The sequence below is a fragment of the Cervus canadensis genome, chromosome 11 (assembly GCF_019320065.1).
Source record: "Cervus canadensis isolate Bull #8, Minnesota chromosome 11, ASM1932006v1, whole genome shotgun sequence".
NCBI lineage: Eukaryota > Metazoa > Chordata > Mammalia > Artiodactyla > Cervidae > Cervus > Cervus canadensis.
Window position 1 is genome coordinate 5,403,523 of NC_057396.1, and position 24,313 is coordinate 5,427,835.

General features: G+C 36.8%; 1 protein-coding gene and 1 pseudogene across 9 annotated transcripts in view; both read right to left on the bottom strand.

The window, feature by feature from the left end:
* Nucleotides 1-24,313, bottom strand: part of CEP126 (centrosomal protein 126) — a 105,929-nt gene that overhangs the window by 40,005 nt on the left and 41,611 nt on the right. For all 9 annotated transcript variants that reach the window (XR_006272012.1, XR_006272013.1, XM_043481702.1 and 6 more), the window contains one exon: nucleotides 13,508-13,619. Coding sequence is in view for 6 of the 9 variants with exons in the window: in XM_043481702.1 (XP_043337637.1) it covers nucleotides 13,508-13,619 (112 nt within the window). In the remaining 3 variants the exon portion in view is untranslated. Of the gene's footprint in view, nucleotides 1-13,507; nucleotides 13,620-24,313 lie in introns of those variants that run through there.
* On the bottom strand, nucleotides 13,694-13,811 carry LOC122450706 (annotated as a pseudogene).

Sequence of the window (24,313 nt, forward strand, 5' to 3'; positions counted from 1 at the left end):
TTCAAGATCAACTGTCTCACCACAAATACATGGATATTGGAGATAGATATCTAACAACATTATTTTAAAGTATAAAAATATGGGGAAAATGTAGCTTCTTTTATTCTGTGTGTACGTCTACCAAAAGGATCAAGTACATAATCTGTGATAAGGATTTGGTTGTGATGGAAGGCTTTTATTTTTATTAGTCATTTCTTATATCTCATTATTTCCTGAAGTAGTTTTTATTTTCATATGGACATAAGTCTCATTTTTCTTGAGGCTTAAGCACTGAATGCCTTCCATTTTTAATACAATTCTTCTCTCCTTTAGATTATCACATTACAGCATCTTATTTTTTTTACCACTAATATTTTCTACATTAGAACAATCATTTGTGAGTACAGATATATCTCCCCTTCTTTGGAAGACCCCTGTTTCTTGGTATTACTTTATTCTTTAACACATTTTAGGTTTATATTGTACAGAAAATATATTTTTAATGTGATGACTGCATATAAGTATTTGTAGCCTAATTATATTTTTAATCATAGTACATATAAATATTTCTACTAACTTGACACCTGATATTTAATATTCCAAGCTTTCACATTTGTAGTACAGCATTTTTATAGTTTATAAAGCATTTTCACATAAATTATTTTAATACTGTCAGTTATCTGTGGAGAGGAGCTTAACTTTATAATAAGTAAACAAGGGTGTTCTCTCCATAAATTGTATACATTTGTTGTATTCCAAATACATAAAGTTTATGTGTGTGCATATAGAGATATAGACATAGTAATAGTAATAACAGTATATTACAACAATAACTGAAAACTATGTATTCTAGTTTAGAATGGAAATAATTTCTTGTAAAAGAAAATTGGTACAATGGTCCTAGCACAGATTTGGTATAACAATAACTATATGTTTGTTTGCTACAGTAAAATCAAAGTTGTCTGATGTGTTATTTCTTCTAAGACTTTAGGAAAGTGTACACTGTTGAACAAAAATGTCTATGCTTTTACTCATAGTGCAAAAGAGCTTTTTTTGATTGAAAATAGTTGATGTTATCAGGATAATAATACACAGAAAAATAAACCTAATAGAGCAGAAAGCCTGTATATAAAAATGCACATTACTTCTATACTAAATGACTTAGAATTTTTTATTCCTCTAAATTCCCCTGGACCCTAAACCCTCTCTAATTGTTTGTCATCTTCCTTTTTGAGACAAAAATTTCCAGTGAGTATTCTAAAATTACACTGTGTTCACTGTCTCAGCTTCCATTTGTTCTTTAATCTACAGCTGTCTGGCTTCTGTCTCTACCATTCCAATGTACTGCTTTTGCTAGTGATTATTAACTAATTGACCTAACTGCAAAAAGAGACGCTTCTTGACCACTATCTTTTCTGACTTTAATTCCCTTGGTTTTCATATTATCATGTGTTCCTGGATATTTTACAACTTCTCTGGTTCCTCCTCAGGCTCTTTCTTGACTCCTCTTTCTTTGCTTGGATATCCTGGAATATTTGAGAGTTACGCAATCCTCTGCTTGTCTATCCATATTCTCTGTATAATCTTATTCATATTGTCTGTGTGATCTTATCTGTATCTCTATGTAAGTGAGGGTTAATAAAATCCATCCTCTGTGGACCATTCAACTCTGGGTTAACTCTCTATCTCTGTTCCCTGGATTATTGGTAGAACTAGGACTGTGTTTCAGGCACACAGATGTAAACAATGACCCTTCATGGATAAACTGTCTGTACTGACAGGACTGTGAATAAGTCATAGGAAGGACTTATAGGAAGGACTGGTAGGAAGCTATAGCTTTGGGTTTCCCCAAGTGTGGCAATTCTTAAAACTGAACATGTTGGTTGCATGGAAGCTATTCATATAGAGTCATTACAAAAAATATTGGCTCCTGTTTAGAACATAGGATTTCTAACCCAGGGTGGCTGTCTGCACATTTTGATGTCACTTATGGGAAGAGGGGCTGGCTGGCTCCTAGCAAAGATGAGCCCTTTGACTATTTCACGGCATGCCATGAGGATTCCTCCTATTGAAGAATGTTGCCTATTGACATGCTGTGTTTCATGTCTTCTAATTGAGGTCAAACCTGGCCTACTGCAGTCATGAGTTTGAGTGTTCAGCTGAACCAAGACCACCACTGGTGGGTATTAAAGTGTTAGTCACTCAGTTGTGTCGACTCTTTGTGACCCCATGGACTGTAGCCCACCAGGCCCCTCTGTCCATGGAATTCTCCAGGCACGAATACTGGAGTGGGTTGCCATTCCCTTCTCCAGGGGACCTTCCCAACCCATGGATCAAACCTGGGTATCCTGCATTGCAGGCAGATTCTTTACCATCTGAGCCACCAGGGACTGAACCATGGCTTTAACTTATCCATTCATTGACAACTATCATACCTATATTCATGGCCCAGACATCTTACCAATGAGAAATTGACTCCAAAATAGTTCATAAGTGTCTCAAACTCACAATTTATCATCATTCTCCCAGTTACTCTCTCCCTTAAACCTCTTTGTCCTGAACAGTCCTTATTTTGATAAATCATTTCACTATCCATTAACTAACCACATCCATTCTTGATTCCTTTTGGTTCTTAAGAAGTTACCAAATTATGCTGATTCTACCTACCAAGTAGGTCTTAATAAGTCACTGTTTTCATTAACTAAAGTATCATTTTGTCTGATTTTTTTCACCTTTAGTCTTACTATATTCTCCCTCATTCTGGCAATATTCCTAAAATATAAATTTGAGAGTTATGCAATCCTCTGCTTGTTATATGCTTGCTTACAATCGCTCAGTCATTGCTTTTAGGACAAATTCCTTAACAAGGCTCTTCATGACAACTCATGGCTTCCCTTCTAAACAACCTGTCTGTCTATAATTTCTCAGTGTACACACTAGTCAGAATAGTACAGACTTATAACTGTACAGATTTATAGTTACCAGAAGGGAAGAGAGAGATTGGGAGTTTGGGATTGACATGTACACACTGCTATATTTAAAATAGATAAACAATAGACCTACTGTATAGCACAGGGAACACTGCTCAATATTCTGTAATAACCTAAATGGGGAAAGAATCTGAAAAATAGATACATGTATATATGTATAACTGAATCACTTTGCAATATACCTGAAACTAACACAACACTGTTAATCAACTATGCTCCAATATAAAATAAAAATTAAAACAAACAAAATGAACTACCTCTTTCAGCTCTCTTAATACAGCATGTCCTTTTATACCTTCATTCCTTTTCACATACTATTTGTTCCAACTTTCTGGAGTTCCCTCTCAATGTCTTTGATAAATATCTTCCTCATTTATTAAGCTTCAGATCATGTTTATATCCTCTGAGTTTTCATAATGCCAGTGATGTTTCTCTGTTTAAAGTATTTGTTGAATACTTCCAACATGCACAGCACTGAACTAAGCATCATAGAGAATATCTGCCTGAGTAAGAATAAGCTGTTGTTCTCTACAATATTACAGTTTGGTGTGGCAGGCATAACTACACATAAAAAGCGAACAATAACATATACAATCAAGACCTTAAAATTTATTTCTATAGCCTTGAGCTCTTGTTTCATCTTAGGTTTAACTGTTTTTATACATTTCTACTTAGATATTTACTCTCTAAATTCATAAAGCTCAAATGAAGTTTAATAATATCTTGTTAAACCTATACACTTTTATTACATTCTTCATAATTTTTAAAGTCAGGAAATTCCCTCAATGATCAAGATTTACAATTTCACCTTCTTTTGATTTTTATACTTCTTTCATTTTCTTTATCCCACCATACACCAAAGTTATAATCTAGTCTTTCCATGAAATACCTTTTTCTTCTGTCTTTCTTTTGTATTTCACTACCACTCTTTTAACTTAAGTCCTTTTAAACTCATTGCTGGAATATCTCTTGATTTTCCTGCACTATCCTCTCCATACTACAATTATTTTTATATCAAGAGACACTTTATTCTATATGAAACATCACATTATTCTTATTCTTTAATTTATTCTTTGATGATTTACAGTATTATGTTAAATTCATGTATACAGCACCTGATTCAGTATTTTTGCAGGTTATACTCAATTATAGGTTACTGTAAGATAATGGGCATAATTTTCTATACTATACAGTATATTCTTGTTGCTTATCTATTTTATTTTGTTATTATTTTTTTGATTACACAGCATGCAGTTTCTTAGTTCCCTCACCAGGGACGGGACCTGCGCCCCCTGCAGTTTAAGGGAGTCTTAACCACTGGAATACCAGGGAAGTCCCATTTATCTATTTTATATATAGCAGTTTCTATCTGTTAATCTCATATCCCTAATTTGTCCTTCCCCCTCTCTCTGGCAACCACAAGTTTGTTTCTATATCTGTATGTCTGTTTTGCATGTACATTTATACATATTTCTAGATTCCACATATAAATGATATCATATAATACCTGCTTTTGTTTGACTTATTTCACTAAGCACTGTATGTTGCTGCAAATGGTAGAATTTTATTCTTTATGGCTGAGTAATATTCTACCATATACATAACATGTCTTCTTTTAATCCAGTCATCTGGAAAACTGGGATGTGATTTCTAAGTATTAAATTGAGCTGTTTATGTATTTTGGCTATTAGCCCCTTTTCAGTTATATCATTTACAAATATTTTCTCCAATTTTTAAAAAGTAGGTTGTCTTTTTGTTGATGGTTTCCTTTGTGGTGCAAAAGCTTTTGCATTTAATTAGATCACATTGGTTTATTTTTGCTCTTATTTCCATTGATTTAAGAGACAGATCCAAAAAAAATTGCTATGATTTATGTCAGAGTGTTATGCTTCTGTTTTCCTCTAGGAGTTTTACAGTTTCTGGTATTACATTCGTGTCTTTAATCCATTTGAGTTTTTACTTTTGTACACTGTGTTAGAGAATGTTCTAATTTCATTCTGTTACATGTAGCTGTCCAGTTTTCCCTGCACTACTTGTCTTTTCTCTATTGTGTACTCTTGTCCCCTTTGTCATAGGTTAATTGACTCTAAGTGTGTGGCTTTATTACTGGGCTCTCTATTCAGTATCATTAGTCAATGTGTCTGTTGGGCCAATAACACTACTGTTTTGATTTCTGTGGCTTTGTAGTATAGTCAGAAGTCTGAGATGGTTATATCTCCAGCTTTGTTCTTTATTCTCAGGATTGTTTTGTCATTTTGGGATGTTTTGTGATTCCATATAAGTTGTAGCATTATTTGTTTTAGATCTGTGAAAAAATGTCATAGGTATTTTGATAGAGATTGCATTAAATCTGTAGATTGCTTTGGGTATTATGTCCATTTTAATGATATTACTCCCTCCAATCCAAGAGCATGGAATATCTTTACATTTCTTTGAATCATCTTCAATTTCCTTCATCAGGTTTTATAGTTTTCAGAGTACAGGCCTTTCACTTTCTTGGCTAAGTTTACTCCTAGGTATTTTATTTTTTGATGTGATTTTAAACAGGATTGTTTACTTTCTATTTCTGATATTTCATTATTAGTGTATAAAAGATGACAGATTTCTGCACATTATTCTTATGTCCCACAACCTTGCTAAATTTATTAGTTTCTAATATTAATAGTTCTTGGGTGGAGACTATAGTAGTTCTCTATATAGAGTGTTATGTCATCTGCAGAGCGAGTTTTACCTCTTCATCTTCAAATTTGGATACCTTTTATTACTTTTTCTGTGGTTAGGAATTCCAACACTATGTTAAATAGAAGCAGTGAAAGTGGACATTTTTGTCTTGTCTTGATTTTAAAGGAAAATTTAAAATTTTTTCACAATTGAATAAGAAGTGGGCTATTGGATTTGTCATAAATGGCCTTCATTATGTTGAGATATGTTCCCTCTATACACACTTTGATGAGGGTTTTTATCATAAATAGACACTGAATTTTGTCAAGTGTTTTCTCTGTATCTATTGAGACAATCATGTAATTTTTATCTCTCCTTTTGTTAATATGGTGTATCAAATTGATTGATTTATGTATCTCAAACCATCCTTGTGACCCTGGAATAAATTTAACTTGATCATGATGTATGATTCTTTTTATGTATTGTTGGATTTTGTTTGCTAATATTTTGTTGAAGATTTTTGCATCTATATTCATCAAAAATATTGGCCTATAATTTTTTCTTTTTTTGTGTAGTGTCTTTGCCTAGTTTTGGTATCAGGGTAAGGGCTGTCTTGCAGAATGAATTTGGGAGTGTTCTCATAAACTCTTTAAGTTTATGGAATAGTTTGATTGGGACAGGTATTCTTCTTTATACATTTAGTAGAATTGCCCTGTGAAGCTGTCCTGTTCTGGAATTTTGTTTGCTGGGCATTTTTTTTTTTTTTTAATTCAACTTCACATCTAGTGAATGGTCTTCTGTTCAAATTGTCTATTCTCCTTGACTGTCTTGGCAGCTGTATGTTTCAAGAAATTTGTCCACTTCTTGTAGGCTGTCCAATCTATTGGCATATTAGTTCACAATACTCTCTTATGATTTTTTTTTTGTATCTCTGTGGTATTGGTTGTTATTTATCCTCTTTATTTTCTTATTTTATTTGGATCCTCTCTCTTTTCTTCTTGGTGAGCCTGTTTTTTTTTTTTTTCAAAAAACTAGCTCTTGGTTTCATTCATTTTTTCTACTGTTTTTTTTCTCTCCTAGGAAATGACTTTTAAAAAAATTGAACCACAGTTGATTTACAACATTGTATTAGGTGTACAGTAAAGTGATTCAGTTATATATATATATATATATATTTCAGATTATTTCTATTTTAGATTATTAGATATTAACTATAGTTCCTTATGCTATGCAATAAATCCTTGTTGCTTATTTTATATATAAGTGGTTTGCATCTGTTAATTCCATATTCCTAATTTATCCCTCCTTTCCCCTTTGTTAACCATACATTTGTTTTCTATGCCTGTGAGTTGGTTTCTGTTTTGTATACATCAATAGATTCATTTCTATTATTTTTCAGATTTCACATGTATGTGATATCATTATTTCCTTCCTTCTGCTAACTTTGGGCTTTGTTTGTTCTTTTTCTAATTCTTTTAGGTGATAGGTTAGGTTGTTTGAGATTTTTTCTTATTTCTTGAGGAAGGACTGTATTGCTATGAACTAACCTCTTAGAACTGCTTTTGCTGTTATCACATAAATTGGAAAGCTTTGCTTCCCATTTCATTTGTTTTGAGGTATTTTCTGATTTACTCTCTGATTTATTCGTTACCCTTTTTTTTTTAGTAGCATGTTGTGTGGTCTCCACATGTTTATTCTTTTCTGTTTTTCTTTCTGTAGTTGATTTCTAGTTTCATACCCTTGAGGTTGGAAAAGAAAAAGCTTGATATAATTTCTATCCTCTTAAATTTGTTGAGTCTTGTTTTGAGACCTAGTATGTGATATATGTTAGTTGTTCAGTCATGTCTGACTCTTTGCAACTGGATGGACTGTTATCCACCAGGCTCCCCTGTCCATGGAATTCACCAGGCAAGAATAGTGGAGTAGGTAGCCATTCCCTTAACCAGGAGATCTTCCTTACCCAGGGATCAAACCTGGATCTCCTGCATTGCAGGTGGATTCTGTATAGTCTAAGCCCCGTGGACTGCAAAGAGACCAAACCAGTCAATCCTAAAGGAAATCAACCTGGAATATTCATTGGAAGGACTGACGCTGAAGCTCCAATACTTTGACCACCTGATGCAAAGAGCCGACTCATTGGAAAAGACCCTGATGCTGGGAAAGAAGGCAAAAGAAGAAGAGGGTGGCAGAGGATGAAATGGTTAGATAGTATCACTGACTCAATGGACATGAATTTGAGCAAACTCCAGGAGATCGTGAAGGACAGGAAAGCCTGGCATGCTGCAGTTCATGGAGTGGCAAAGAATTACTTTACCACAATTGCCTTATTGACTTTCTTTCTGGATGATCTGTTCATTGATATCAGTGGGGTGTTAAAGTCTCCTGTAATTATTGCACTATTGTCAATTTCTCCTTTTATGTTTGCTACTGTTTATACAGTTAGGTACTACTGTATTGGGTATGTATATGTCAAACAGTCTAGATCCTCTTCTTGTACTGATCTCTTTTTATCATTATATAGTACTCTTTTTGTCTTTCACTAAGCCTTTGTTTGTTGTCATCTCCATTTGCATAAAATATCCTTTTCTGTATCCTCACTTTCAGTTTGTATCTTTTGCCTTAAGTAAATCTCTTGCAGGCAGTACATCGAAGGGTCTTTTTAAAAATTCAATTAGCTATCTGTGTCTTTTGATTGAAGCATTAATCCATTGATATATAAAGTAATTTATTAATAGGTATATACTTATTACCAATTTATTACTTGTTTTCCAGTTGCTTTGTCATTTTTCTTTTTGTCTCTCTCTTTTTCTGATTTGATGATTTTCTTTTGAAGTATGCTTGAGTTCCATGCTTTTTGTTTGTTTTGTATCTATTTGTGAAACCATGGTAGACCATAATTATGTCTACTTGCTTTAAACTCATAGTCATTTAAGATCAAACACATTCTAAGAGATCTACATTTTTTACTACTCTCCCCCACATTTTGTGTTTCTGATGTAATTTTTTACATCTTCATGTTTATCCCATAACTATTTTTTGTAGTTATAGTTTCTTTACAACTTTTGTCTTTTAATTTATGTACTAGCTTATTTAAGTGATCTTCAATCCCCACTATATATGTCTTTCCTATTGGGGTTTTCCCTTTCCTATAGATTCTTCTTTTTCATTTTGAGAAGACCCTTCAACATTTCTTTTAGGGTAGGTTTATTATTGCTGAATTCTTTTAGTTTTTGCTTGTCTGAGGAGTTCTTTATCTCATCTTCTATTCTAAATGATAATCTCACTGGGTAGACTATCTGAGGTTGCAGGTTCCTCTGCCCTTTTAATTTACTTAATTTTCTATGTCTCTGACTTTAGGTGAAAGAGTTACCTATTACAGTCTTGAAGGGGTGTTCTTATATGGGTGTGTCCCTATGCAGACTGTGTGTGCCCAATGTATTTGGAGGGAGGACTGGATTAGATGTGCATGCAAGTCATGTCTTTCCTCATGGTATGCTGGCCTCTACCACACTGGAAAGACGGTATGGCTGGTAATGGAGGAGTTAGAGCCTGTGCAAGGTGTGGGACAGTACTTCTTCTATGTTCAGTGGCCATCACTGTCCTGTCAGGGGTGAGATCTGCTCCTAAGTTGTGGGAGCAAAAGCCCTCAAATTTGGGCTCAAGCTTGTTCTGCTTCCTTTAGGTGTGTATTTTTCCTTCTCCCTGCACTAGGCTTGAACATGGCATGGTGGTTGTGGGAATTCAAGCACCTGCACTGCCATCCAAGTCTGGGCTAGTTCTTGGGTGCTATTTGAGTAAGCACCAGAAATGGACACTGCTCTGTCTAGACCATATCCCTGGCCCCCAGGACACCTTTGGATCCTTAGATTGACTATTTTCCCAGGTCCTGAATACCTGAGATCCAGGGCCATTGTGGCTTGGAGTGGGCAGGGTGACATTTACGTGGCTCAGACTGGGGTATGTGACATGGCGGCAGCTACTAGGGTACACCTCTGTCTGCCCTGTCTGGTGGCAAGCTAACACTTGCACTCTCCTCACGAGTGGAGTCTAGGCTTCGCTAGCCTTCCCAGTGGTTCTCCAAGCAGCCAGAGGGGCTTGTCTTCTATGTGCAGGACTCCAGGATGGGGATGCCCAGTCTAGAGTTGGACTCACTCACTTCTCAGGGTGTCTGCCTGCATGATCTCCCTTTTCCTTTCAGTCCTCTCCCAGAGGCACAGACTCCTTACCTGATGCTTTTCTTCCTATCCTGCCTGATTGCATGTGTATCTTTCTTACAACCTTGGTTATATAAGGGTCCTTCTGTATGTTTCCAGTTAGCTTTCCATGAATTTTTCCACATGTGGATGTATTTTTGAATTGTTTGTTATGGGAGGTAAGCTCAGGTCCTGTTCAGCTCCCATTTTTTATACTCCACTTCTTACACTTCTGATTAATCAGCATTCTTAAACATTTATGTCTCTTCTCTGCCGTAAAGGGCATTTTCATTTTTTTAATTCTCTTATCTTTTCCTTCTAATCTCAAAATATTTTTATCCTTTATTAGATCTGTCTTTTTCCTTTTTTAGAAGTTTTTATTGAATTTGTTACAATACTGCTTCTGTTCTGTCTTTTTTGGCCATGAGGCATGTGGAATATGAGCTCCCCAACCAAGGATCAAACCTGCACCCTCTGGAAGACAAAGTCTTAACCACTGGATGAGCAGGGAGGTCCCCCTCCTTTTCTCACTATACAAAATAGTACTATTTTAGTTTAGGTAGTAATGATCTGTCACTTGCATTAGCCCATCAAGTTTTTCTAGTCTCCTTGCTTCCAGTTTCTTTCCATTCTTTTCATTCTCCAACATTCATACCAATTATCTTCCAATATAAAGAGGACTATGTCACTCTGTTAAAAAACCCCCATTGGCTTTCTACTAGTTATAGGATGAAATAAAAACCTTCTAGCTTCTAGCTCAAATACAAGCATTCACATCTGACCTCAGTCTACACTTCTAGATAATCTCTCATTGTACCAGCAACATATATTACAGTCTTGTTACTCTGAACAAATTCTATTTCCTCAGGTGTCTTTGCCTTTTACAACACTGTAGGCCTGAACATGCCAGAAATCAACCTGTGCTTCTTTAGTAGACAATTTGTACTCATCCTTTAAGTCTCCTCTCCAACTTTAAATTTTGTACTTCATCACTTGTGTGTGTATGCTTAGTCACTCAGTTGTATCCAACTCTTTGCAACCCCATGAACTGTAGCCTGCCAGGCTCCCCTGTCCATGGGATCCTCCAGGAAAGAATACTAGAGTGGGTAGCCATTCCATTCTCCTGGGGATCTTTCTGACCCAACAATCAAACTCATGTCTCCTGTACTGCAGGTGGAATCTTCAGTGACTGAGCCACCAGGTAAGCCCTTTATCACTTTGCTAGTATTTCTGTAACTGCCCACATTTCACAGTATTGTTTGAGTCTTACAGTGTAATTACCATTACACAGTATTATAATATAACTGCAAACACTTCTTGGGTGGAGGACCATATTTCATTCATATTATAACTCTTGCTAATCAATGTACAGCACATAATAGGTACTTAAGACTTCACATTTTTATCCTCTACCTTTCTAGACTGCATTTCTGTTACTCATTAGTTTGACATCCATATTTAACAGGATAATATTTCTTCCATCATAAGGGAAAAGGCCATATTTTGGCCCTACATCCCCTTTGGCTACTGTTCTACCACTCTTTTCCTTTCACAGACAAGCTGCAGTTGGTATTTTTTCTTTCTCGCTCTGCAGTTTCCTTTCAACTCATTGCAATCTCTTTTCTGTCTCCATCCCTCCACTGAAATTTCTTTGACAAAAACTGCCAAAGTGACTTTTCTGTTTTGAATTATATGGGGCATATTCCCTCTAAGCTGGATATTTTCTCTTTGACACTCCAGATTCATTTCCCACACTTATCTCAGCTAGGCAGAGACTGAATGATACCCTGCCTTTTGATTTATGGCTGTTTTGAACAATGAAAGGTAATAGCGAGAGGTGGGAATGTGACAGAACAAAGTGGTTTTTGATAATCACTTCTCGGGCTTCCTCTCCGCTTGACTTGGTTTAGCAGTGGCAATGGTCCTTACCTAGTAGCCCTCTTGTACAGTTACAGCTCTTTACAGTTTAGGTTTGTGGTGATAATACTGAGTTTGCTGTCAGTTTTGGGGTGGCTTCATCATCCTCTGTTGGCCTCCCTGTCTCTTTACTAACCTCTTTTCAGTTACCCCTTTTAAATACTACATGTTTTCTGCCAGTGTCCCAGATGGTAAAACTTTTTATATTAATGATTACCTAGAAGCCATTTGATTTCCGTAAGCTTTTTTTCCCCATGAAAGTCTATACTTGCTTAGTTCCATCTTCTCCCTATATATGGTCTCTAGCAACTATTGTTTCTATCTGTAGGCTTCTTTTTTTTCACTTCCCTATATATTGCTCTTTTGTCGTGCTCTATTCTAGTTCTGCTGCCATAGTACATAATCTCCACTGCTGACCCCATCCATTGTTTCGGCTTCTAATGTCTAAGTCTAGACCTTTCTCTTGAGCCCCAGACCTAAGTATTTTCAGTCACAGATACTGAAATAGTCTGTGCTGTCCTCTTTCAATCAGCTATCCACACTCGTTCACCACAGAGAAGGATATGTTGTTAAATAGGAAAAGTGGATCTTATTACCCATCTGCTTAAATCCTTCACTGACGCCTCTTAAACTCTCAGGATAAAGCGTATATTCCTTAGCATACAGGTGTATTTACTTCTCCAATCTCATATCTAATGAAGCTACTGCTATTTTGCATTCTGTTATTCAGCCATACTCTTACTCCTGGAACATATCATTCCTTCTACTGCTCTTGGCCTTTCCACATTCTCATCCCTCTGTCTGGAATACCATCTACCCACTTGTTTCATGATTAACTTCTATTTCCTTCAAAGTTTTGCTGAAGATTCTTCTATTCCATGAAGTCTTTCTTGAACTATAATAAAGACTTGAAAGAATGAATTTAATTGTTCTTAGATCTGACTAAGGGAACAGTTTGCCACAGGTATTCTAAAAATGGAAATACTTTAGTATATACATTATAAATAGGTAAAATATTAACACACTTTACATATGAATTATGTATATATATCTTTATATAAGTAAACATTAAATATTATTATTATTACCTATTTGGTACTGTTCTATAATTTTTAAAGCATTATTTCACTTTCTCCTAGATTATACTTTGGGATTATATTTTTGAATATTATATTTCTCCATATCCCCTTCACAATGGCTGATCTACTGCTGTGTACATAGTTGGTTCAAGAAACATTTATAGTAAATAAATGGAAAATACAGAATGTCAGAGGGTACTCTCTAGTTGGTTGGTCCATCCTACTGAATCAAGATGATTCATTAAAACTAACCTAGAGAGGAACCAGGAGGCACTGTAGTAGTTTTTTTTAAAGATATCCATCCAGGAAAGATTTTCAGTGAGGAAAAACTCATAAAGTTCTACCATAAAGTTACTCCTTTTATCTAAATTTATATCACTGTTATTCAACTTTTTTTTCCTCTCAGTAAAACCAGTATCAATACTTTGAAATGGTTTTTGTGATAGTTCCCATAGGAAATTACTCAACATAAGCAACACTGTAAAACTAAAGACAAGAAATTAAAATTTTTACTTACTCTTGAAGCAATTTATATTACACTCTACCTCAATTCAATGTGTGAAAATAAAATAGTATACTATAAAAGAGGTGAGGAGTAATTGATGAAAAGGCCTATAAACTCAGCAACTAGAGAGCTATTTAATTACCATATATTAGTAACTATACATGATACTCATAAGTTACTTACCTCCAGTTTATTATTGGTCTGTGGGAAGAGGGAAGGTTTACTTCTGATTTTAGGTTGGACTCCTGAATTTGTTTGAGGGCATCTTCTAATGGAAGAACTGGTCTTTGAAGAACTAAGGAAACAATAAAGATCATATGTACTGAATCACTTCAACAATCTCTTTATACATAATTTAATTGGTCAATGATAAAATACTATCTTAAAACTTTTGTGACAAATTTATTTTGAACAATATATTTTCAATTAGCAATAATCGCGCCTCAGGTAAACCTCATTGGCTATGATACTGCCACTGTGCAAAGCTTGAACAGTATATTTTAAATTTAAACATCCACTTCCCAATAAGAAATAGTTATCTCAAAATTCTCATCACCAATTTTAAGACTACTTATTTGGAAAAATGAAATCTGAGAAATGTCCAGGCTCTTTGATCTGGCATGCAAACCCCATTATATCTAACCTTATAATTCCATAAATTTCTGAAAAAAATTACAAATAATCTTATGAAGAAAAGGGGAAGATATAAAAATAGCAGTTAACATTTATTGAGCATTTACTGTTAAAGACATTATTTTTGAGCACTGTATAAATATTAACTACTTTATTCTCACTAAGGGCTTTGAAAGAAAGAAACTGTTAATCACTAAGTCGTGTCCAACTCTTTGGAACCCGATGGACTGACGCATGCCAGGCTCCTCCGTCCATGGGATTCTCCAGGCAAGAATACTGGAGTGGATGCCACATTCTTCTCTAGGAGATCTGTCCAACCCAGAGATCAAACCTGGGTCTCCTGCTTTTCAGGCAGATTCTTTACTGACTGAGCCACCAGAGAAGCCCCAATCTCCATGTGCAACTGAGGCAACTGAAACATAGCCGAGTAACTTGTTCAGGGTCACACATTATGTGGACACTCATCCACATATCACTCTGCACAGCCTCTAATCCAACCTTAGCTCCCATAAGTATCCACTTTCCCAAGAATTTCCACTGCACACTTTGGTATACACCTTTTTGTTCAACTTGAAACAAACCTTCTATTTAAAGGATATTGCTTTCCTGCAGCCCTCTTAGGGGGAGATACAAGTAACTACAAATAACTGAGGGCCTGGAGATAAGATAGCTGACTTTCTAGCTTTCCAATGATGCTACCAAACTATTTTTTCCTCTTTTCTCCTTTAAAAAACCCATATCATCATGATTCTGATGTTTGTTATTCACCTTAAAATTTTTAAGCAAAATCAGTATATTATGATGAATGGGTTAGTTCAAACTTGAACTCTAGAGTCAAGGGGTGATTGCATAAAATACTAGTGAAAAATGCAGTTTTGAGATGGTTTGCTGGATATTCTAACCACGAAGGACCAATCCTCTTGAGGCAGAAACTATCAAGTTTTAGATTTTGATTGTTTTTCTAATGAGCATAAGCAATGTCCCAAATTGTTGTTTATTGGTAAAACTAATGGCTAGCTGCATAGCCTGATGAATGTTAAAAATGAACTTTCTTTGTTGAAATTAAAGATATTCAAGACAGATGGACTTTCCTAAAATATTTTAATCACTCCCTACCCTTGCATGAACAGAGAATAAGAATCTAGGGAGTCTATACCCTATACCTTTACAGATGGCATTGAGGTTTGACCTCTAATCAGTCTTGGCTCCAGCTGTTAAACATGAACATCCCTGATTGTACACTGCCAGAAGGCACATAATTTTGTCTCTAGAATGTGACTGTGTAAGTCTGAATGGATCTTCACATAAAGTGTAGTCAGAGCACCTAAGATAAGAGCTGGGGCTTTATTGAACTTAGTGAACAAGTTACACCTATTGTTTTGTGTGTGATTTGTTAAAAACAATGTTTAGTTGAGCTAGATTATAGCTTGAAATTTGCTTTAATTAACACCACTTACTATCAAAGAGAATTTAAAAACTACTTTTAAAACTAACTTGGGTCATTGACAAACACTCATTGCTGTTTATTGTTGCTATTATCTAATGATCTCCTAGTCAGTACCTCATACTTAATGATGAATATTCAAGTCTACATTTTTTGAGTATTAATTGTGTATTAGGGCTTTATTTTTTCATTTAAACTACTAGGCTCCTCTTTCTAGTTCTTTTGCCCTGATAGTGTAACTCCAACAATTCTCTGACTCCGACAATTTTCTGAACTCATTAAAACCCCCAACCCATCCCTTTTTCATAGCAAGGGGAAGCATTAGCTATCATGCATATTGGATGAACTCTTGGTATAACTCTAATATTTGAGAATAAACTAAATGAATAGACAATTAAGTAAACAGTTGTTTATCACAGCTTTGTTGTTCTTCATTCATGACAGTAAACTTCCTTAAAATTTTGATATTTTATACAGGTAACATATTTATATTTAGAAATCAAAAAAATATAATACAAATTTGGAAGTTTTGCTCTAACTGGTATTTGTGTATTCCTTCACTGTTTATGCAGATATAAACATACATAAATATATATTCTATTTTTAAAAGTTGAAGTATAGTTAATTTATAATCCTAGCTTAGTTTCAGGTACACAACCAGATATTCTATATTTTTATAGATTATATTCTTTTTAAAGTTGTTAAAAATAATGGTTATGTTTCCCTGTGAGGTACAATATAACCCTGTTGCTTATCTACTTTATTCATATTAATAGTAGTTTGTGTATTTTAACCCATACCCCTATTTGTCCCTCCTTTCTCACTCTCCTAGGGTAATCACTCGTTTGTTCTCTGTATCTCTAACGTTTTTAATTTTATTTATTTATCTGGGCTGTTGCCGGACCTTCGTTGCTTTGTGCAGGCTTTCTCTGGCAGGGGGAGCGGGAACTACTCTGGGCTGCAGCGCGCAGGCTTCTGGCAGTGGCCTCTCCTGTTGCAGAGCACAGGCTCCGGACTGCGGGCTCAGTAGTTGTGGCATGTGGGCCTAGTTGCTCTGTGGCATGTGGGATTTTCCCAGACTAGAGACTGGACCCGTGTCCCTTGCATTGACAGATTGCTAAATACTGCACCACCAGGGAAGTCTTGTTTTTTTTTTTAAACATACATTCATTTATTTTTTTAAGATTTTCATATAAGTGATAACATATTTATTTTTAAATGTAAGTTTGTCTTTGACATTTTAATAAGCATAATACTAAGTCCATCCACATTGCTGCAAATGGTGGAATTTCATTCTTTTTATGACCGAGTAATATTCCATTACTGTTCAATACCCCATGAATGGTATGAAAAGGTAAAAAGATAGGACAGTGAAAGATGAACTCCCCAGGTCGGAGGGTGCCAAACATGCTACTGGACATCACTGGAGAAATAACTACAGAAAGAATGAAGAGACGGAGCCAAAGCAAAAACAACACACAGTTGTGGATGTGACTGGTGATGGAAGTAAAAGTCCAATGCTGTAAAGAGCAATATTGCATGGGAACCTGGAATATTAGGTCCATGAATCAAGGCAAATTGGAAGTGGCCAAACAGGAGATGGCAACAGTGAACATTGATATTTTAGGAATCAGCAAACTAAAATGGACTGGAATGGGTGAATTTAACTCAGATGACCATTATATCTACTACTGTGGGCAAGAATTCCTCAGAAGAAATGGAGTAGCCATCATAGGCAACCAAAGAGTCTAAAATGCAGTATTGGATGCAGTCTCAAAAACAACAGAATGATCTCTGTTCGTTTCCAAGGCAAACCATTCAATATTACAGTAATCCAAGTCTACGCCCCAAACAGTAATGGTGAAGAAGCTGAAGTTGAGTGGGTCTGTGAAGTCCTTCTAGAACTAATAACACCTGAAAAAGATGTCCTTTTCATTATAGGGGACTGGAATGCAAAAGTAGGAAGTCAAGAAATACCTGGAGTAGCAGGCAAATCTGGCCTTGGAGTGCAGAATGAAGCAGGGCAAAGGCTAATAGAGTATTGCCAAGAGAAAGCACTGGTCATAGCAAACACAATTATACAGTGGAAGTGACAAATAGATTCAAGAGATTAGATCTGATAGACAGAGTTCCTGAAGAACTATGGACAGAGGTTCATGACATTGTACAGGAGGCAGGGGATCAAGACCATCCCCAAGAAAAAGAAATGCCAAAGGGCAAAATGGCTGTCTGAGGAGGCCTTACAAATAGCTAAGAAAAGAAGAAACGTAAAAGGCAAAGGAGAAAAGGGAAGATATACTCATTTGAATACTGCATTTGAATGCAGAGTTCCAAAGAATAGCAAGGAGAAAAAAGAAAGCCTTCCTCAGTGATCAGTGCAAAGAAATAGAGGAAAACAATACAATGGGAAAGACTAGAGATCTCTTCAAGAAAATTAGAGATACCAAGGGAACATTTCATGCAAAGATGGGCTCAATAAAGGACAGAAATGGTAGGGACCTAACAGAAGCAGAAGACAGCAAGAAGAGGTGACAAGAATACACAGAAGAACTGTACAAAAAAGCTATTCACGACCCAGATAATCACGGTGGTGTGATCACTCACCTAGAGCCAGACATCCTGGAATGCAAAGTCAAGTGGGCCTTAGGAAGCATCACTATGAACAAAGCTAGCGGAGGTGATGGAATTCCAGTTGAGCTATTTCAAATCCTAAAAGATGACGCTGTGATAGTGCTGCACTCAAAATCCCAGCAAATATGGAAAACACAGCAGTGGCCACAGGACTGGAAAAGGTCAGTTTTCATTCCAATCCCAAAGAAAGGCAATGCCAAAGAATGCTCAAACTACTGCACAATTGCATTCATCTCACACGCTAGTAAAGCTCAAAATTCTCCAAGCCAGGCTTCAACAGTATGTGAACCGTGAAATTCCAGATGTTCAAGCTGGATTTAGAAAAGGCAGAGGAACAAGAGTTCAAATTGCCAACATCCATTGGATCATTGAAAAAGCAAGAGCGTTCCAGAAAAAACATCTACTTCGGTTTTATTGACTAAGCCAAAGCCTTTGACTGTGTGGATCACAACAAACTGTGAAAAATTTTTCAAGAGATCGGAATACCAGACCACTTGATCTGCCTCTTGAGAAATCTGTATGCAGGTCAGAAAACAACAGTTAGAACTGGACATGGAACAACAGACTGGTTCCAAACCGGGAAAGGAGTATGTCAAGGCTGTATATTGTCACCCTACATATTTAACTTATATGCAGAGTACATCATGAGAAATGCTGGGCTGGATGAAACAGAAGCTGGAATCAAGATTGTCGAGAGAAATGTCAATGATTTCAGATATGCAGATGACACCACCCTTATGGCAGAAAGCAAAGAAGAACTAAAGAGCCTCTTGATGAAAGTGAAAGGGGGGAGTGAAAAAGTTGGCTTAAAACTCAACATTCAGAACACTAAGATCATGGCATCTGGTCCCATCATTTCATGGCAAATAGATGGGGAAACAATGGAAACAGTGAGAGACTTTATTTTTTTTTTGGCTCCAAAATCACTGCAGATGGTAACTGCAGCCATGAAATTAAAAGATGCTTGGTCCTTGGAAGAAAAGTTATGACCAACCTAGATAGCATATTAAAAAGCAGAGACATTACTTTGCCGACAAAAGGTCCATTTAGTCAAAGCTATGGTTTTTCCAGTATTGATGTATGGATGTGAGAGTTGGACCACAAAGAAGGCTGGGTGCCAAAGAATTGATGCTTTTAAGCTGTGGTGTTGGAGAAGACTCTTGAGAGTCCCTTGGACTGCAAGGAGATCCAACCAGTCCATCCTAAAGGAGCTCAGTCCTGGGTGTTCATTGGAAGGACTGATGTTGAAGCTGAAACTCCAATAGTTTGGCCACCTGATGTGAAGAGCTGACTCATTTGAGAAGACCCTGATCCTGGGAAAGATTGAAGGTGGAAGGGGATGACAGAGGATGAGATGGTTGGATGGTATCACCGACTCAATGGACATGAGTTTGAGTAAGCTCTGGGATTTGGTGATGAGGCCTGGCGTGCTGCAGAGTTCAGAAAGGACTGAGCGACTGAACTGAACTGAACTTAATATTCCATTATATATATTTTCCTTAATTCAGTAAGCATTATCATTTTGCTTTGAATCCTCTGGTAAACTATTTCTGTTTCATTTTTTTTTTTCTCTTGCTCTTTCAATTGAGATCAGTTCCTCTGTTTTCTGAATTTGCTTAACAGTCTCCATCTCTATGAAATTAAGTGAAACAGTTACCAATTCTGTTTGAAGGGGTGTTCTTTTGTGGGAGCAGCCCTATACAGCCTGTGTGTCCAATAGTTTTGGTGGGAGAGCTGGATTTGACATGAACGCAGGTCACATCTTTTCTCAAGTTGTGCTCTCATATCACACAGGGCATGCTTCCATACATATCACTTTGGAAGGATTGGGGCTGGGGAGGAGAGGCTAGGGCCAGAGCCAAGAGTGAGCTAGGCCTTCCCTGTCATCAGGGAGTACCACCACCCTACCAGGGTTGGGTCCCAAGCTCCTGGAATAGAAGCTCTGAGGAGCAGGTCTGAGCTAGCTCAGGTGTGAGCTTTTCTCTCTCCCAACGTCAGCACTCTGGCCCCTGAGGTGAGCCGTGCTGGAGCAAGAGGGGCCAGTATGAACTCCTAGTGTGTGACCAGGTGCAGGGTGCAACAGTTTGGCCACAGAGAGTTTAGGCTGCTTCTGATGTGCTGCCTGTGCGAGTGCCCATAATGGCTGTCCTTGCCCAAAGGATGCCACTTTGGTTCTGAGCTACCTCTGTGTCTCCTGGCTGAGTTCTTCCTTGGCTGGGGCAACCCTCTCTCCAGTGTGGAGGTCAGGCTGGGCATACTCCCGGGCAGTTTCAGGAGACCAGCCAGTCAACTGTGCAGTTTCAATCTGCCTTCTCTGCTCTCTTTTGGGAATAAGTGTGTGCGCACGCCTCCCAAGTGGAGTCCAGGCTTCTTGCAGCCCTCCTGTTAGTCCCACCAGCCCTCCAGTCAGCCTAGGGGCTCATCTCCCTTCTGCTGGGTCCAGGACGGGGGGTCTAATATGTGGCTTGAACCGTTTACTCCCCAGAGAGGATTTCTGCCTGTGTAATCTCCCTTTTCCTTTGGGTAATCCCTCCGGACACAGGTCCTCAACTGACTGCTTCTCTTTCTTCCCTATCTTATTCTATGAAGATCTTTTTTTTTCAGCCTTGGTTGTACAGGAGTCTTTCTGTCAGTTTCCAGTTAGTTTTCAGCAAGAACTTTACCATATGTAGATATATTTTTGATGCGTTTGTTGGGGAGGTGAGTTCCATATCCTCCTATGCCACCATCTTGATCTCCTCCCTTAACATACATTCTAATTTCCTCCTTTTCTTACAAAGAAGTCAGAATATTAAGCATACTTATCTGAACCTTGTTTTTATACTTAATAATAAATATATCCTGGAAAGTGTATTAAAAAGCAGAGACATCATTTTGCCAAGGTCCATCTAGTCAAAGCCATGGTTTTTCAATGGTCACATATAGATTGAGAGCTGGACCATAAAGAAGGCTGGGTGCCGAAGAATTGATGCTTTTGAACTGTGGTGCTGGGAAGACTCTTGAGAGTCCCTTGGACTGTAAGGAGATCAAACCAGTCAATCCTAAAGGAAATAAACCCTGAATATTCATTGGAAGGACTGATGCTGAAGCCCCAATAGTGTGGCCACCTGATGTGAAGAGCTGATTCACTGGAAAAGATCCCTGATGATGGGAAAGATGAGGGCAAGAGAAGAAGGGGGAAACAGAGAATGAGATGATTGGATGGCATCACTGACTCAATGGACATGAGTTTGAGCAAACTCAGGGAGATAGTGGAGGACAGGGAAGCCTGGTGTGCTACAGTCCATGGGGTTGCAAAGAGTTGGACACAATGACAGAACAATAACAAACCCTGGAAATCAGGGATAGATCCAGGTTTTATGAAAGTATAAGGCTTATACAATTTGGGGGCCCAATTAAGAAAAAATAATGCAAAATTACTAATACAAAATTAGATGTAGGGACCATGACAGAGAGAGCTCCTGAAACTTGAACCTTATTGACTTCATGGTAAATCTACGTCTGCTGGACATCATTCCATATCAGTCTGTAAATTGTTTCTTTTCTTTTCAATAGCTGCATAATATTCCATTGAGTGAATGTACATGCCCTTTGTTTTTACTAATACTTCTGACTCTCTGTACCTAGGCCCTTGGGTAGTCAGCACTCTTTCTGGGTGAATGATACCCAGGAGGGGTGAGTACTCTGAGGCATTTATCACAACCAAGTACATCCTCTTTCTTAAGAAAAACTACCTTTTCTTTTGCCTCTTATACAATTTTATTTGCTTTTATTTCCCATCCTGTTTTCCTGATAACTACTGCTCAAAATCCATTTTCAGTTTTTTTTTTCTACCTATAATAAATGGTAGTGTGCACTTAGGTCTTATTTTTAGGCTCTATCTTCAATCTGTACTCTATATCTAATATTCACCTTATCTTTGCACATGGCTTCCTTTACCAACTATGTATCTTTTCATTGGTGACTCAAATACAATTTCTATCCTATATCTTTTTCTTAAGTTTCAGTTAGATTTTTCTAGTTGTTGACTTGATTTCCTCATTTGCATGAATCAAGGAAGACTCAAAATCAATAAATTTAAAACTTAATGATCTTTCATACCTCTAACCTAATTCTTTTCCTTTATTTGTTATCTTGATTAATATCATCATCCAGGAAAATAATTAATTCATTAACAAAGTAGTTATCAAGTGCTAAATATTTGTGAGGTTTTCTGCCAAGTCCTAGGGGCACTGTTCTCCTAGTCTTTGATCCAGCACTCTTGATAAATTAGTAACTCAATCTATTGATTATATATCCTGAATATATTACCTCCTATCTCTATATAAAGAGCAGTGCTTTAATTTAGCAGCTTAACACTTCTTGCCACAAATAATGAAATAGTCTACTATTAGTCTACTTTAATATATCTCTACTTCAATTCAGCTTCCATGTTGTATTGAGAATTATCTTTCTAACAAACAACTCTAATTTTTAGTAAAGACCCCTAGTTTCCTACTTAATATCCATTTTCCCCTTTGTTCTTTGGTACGTAATGATGATGTGCACGCAAGCTCAGTTGTGTCTGACTCTTTTGTGACCTCATGGACTGTAGCCTGCTAGGCTCCTCTGTCCATGGAATTTTCTAGGCAAGAATACTAGAGTGGGTTCCCATTTCCTACTCAAGGGGATCTTCCCGACCCAGGGATTGAACTGAGGTCTCCTGCATCCCCTGCACTGGTAGACAGATTCTTTACCACTGTGCTACCTGGGAAGCCCTTATTCCTGGGTAACACACTCTATATTGTTAGGGGTGGCAATATAGTCACAATAAAGATACTAAAATGGTAAACAAGGATTTTGCTACTCTGAACATTAAGTTTAATTTGCATATTCTGTGTGTGTTATGTATGTGTTTAAAGAAACTATTTACTGTTGAAAATAAAATTCTAGAACACTGAAAAAAAGTAAATCAATACTTCAATTAAAAACCCCTATATTTTCCAGTCTCCCTTGCAGATGGAGCTGCCAATTAGATATTAATATAAGCAGATAGAGGGGGGCTTCTAGGAAAATAATTTAACAGGAGTTCAGAGGTATGCCCTTCTGTCCTTTATATATTTCTTCCTTCCTGTCTACAACACTGATGACACTGCCATGATGTCTGGAGCTCTAGCTGTTACCAGATGACCACTGAAGGTGAAGCTATAAATCATACACTAAGGGTGGCTGAACTGTGAGACAGGAGCCTGGGTTCCCTGTGGCTCTGCATAATCTTCAGACCAGCTCCCGACTGCCTACCTGAGTATTTCACATTATACAAGAGGAAAAGCAACCTCTATCATGTTTAAGCTGTATTAATTTTAGCAGTTTTACCAGTTGCTCTTACTTTCAGTAAGCTCTCTTATTGACACAGTAATGGCTTGCTTTCCAGTTAAAAAACTTTAAGTGGACTGCATACTGGATAAAGACGAGATTCCTAGCATGGCATCCAAAGTTCTTAGAGAATTGTCCCAGTTCATTTTTCTAGTCTTGTATCCATTTTCTTTTCTTTTTTTCCCATCCTATGCTTTGGATACACTTTGGATTTGCAATTCATAATTTACTTGCAAAAGTTGTTCCTTATGTCTGGGATTTTTAAAATTGCCTCTTTGCTTGGCAAAATGCTTATTAAGATTCAAATTAAGTCATTTTTTCAGGGATGATATCCTGCAAGTTCCTATATATGTCCAGTGTTCTTTGTACTTCACAGTACTTTACACATTCTGCTACCACAGCAATTAGATTTATTGACGTTACTTGTTTATATTACTCTCATCTCCAAAATAAACTGTAGGGTCTTTAACGGTAGAGTACAATTAGATTTTTCTGTATCTTGGCATCTTGTCTTACCCCAGACCCGTGTACAATATAGCAGCACAACATGTGTTTGCTAAATACACAAAGGTTCTGCTTGTCCTTTTTCTTTCTGAAGCTTTGACATTTTGTTGCTAATTCTGTGTTACTATTTAAGGCCTAAAAATATAGATGTGATACTGAAGAATCAAACATAATCATTTTAAAATTTTTAATTGGCTCCAGTCTTAGATTGTTGGATTATGCACCCTCTTTTTGGATCTCTTTATTTTGCTGGTCTCTCAATGTGAATTTGAACAAAAATGTGGACAAAATGCCAAAATAAATCTGATGGTAACTTATTAAATCTAAACGTTAAATTGTCTTTTAATGTTGACCTATTTACTAAATCAGTTTTAGAAAGACAACACATTGCAAGCCAGTATGAAGTACAGTCAAACTTGTAT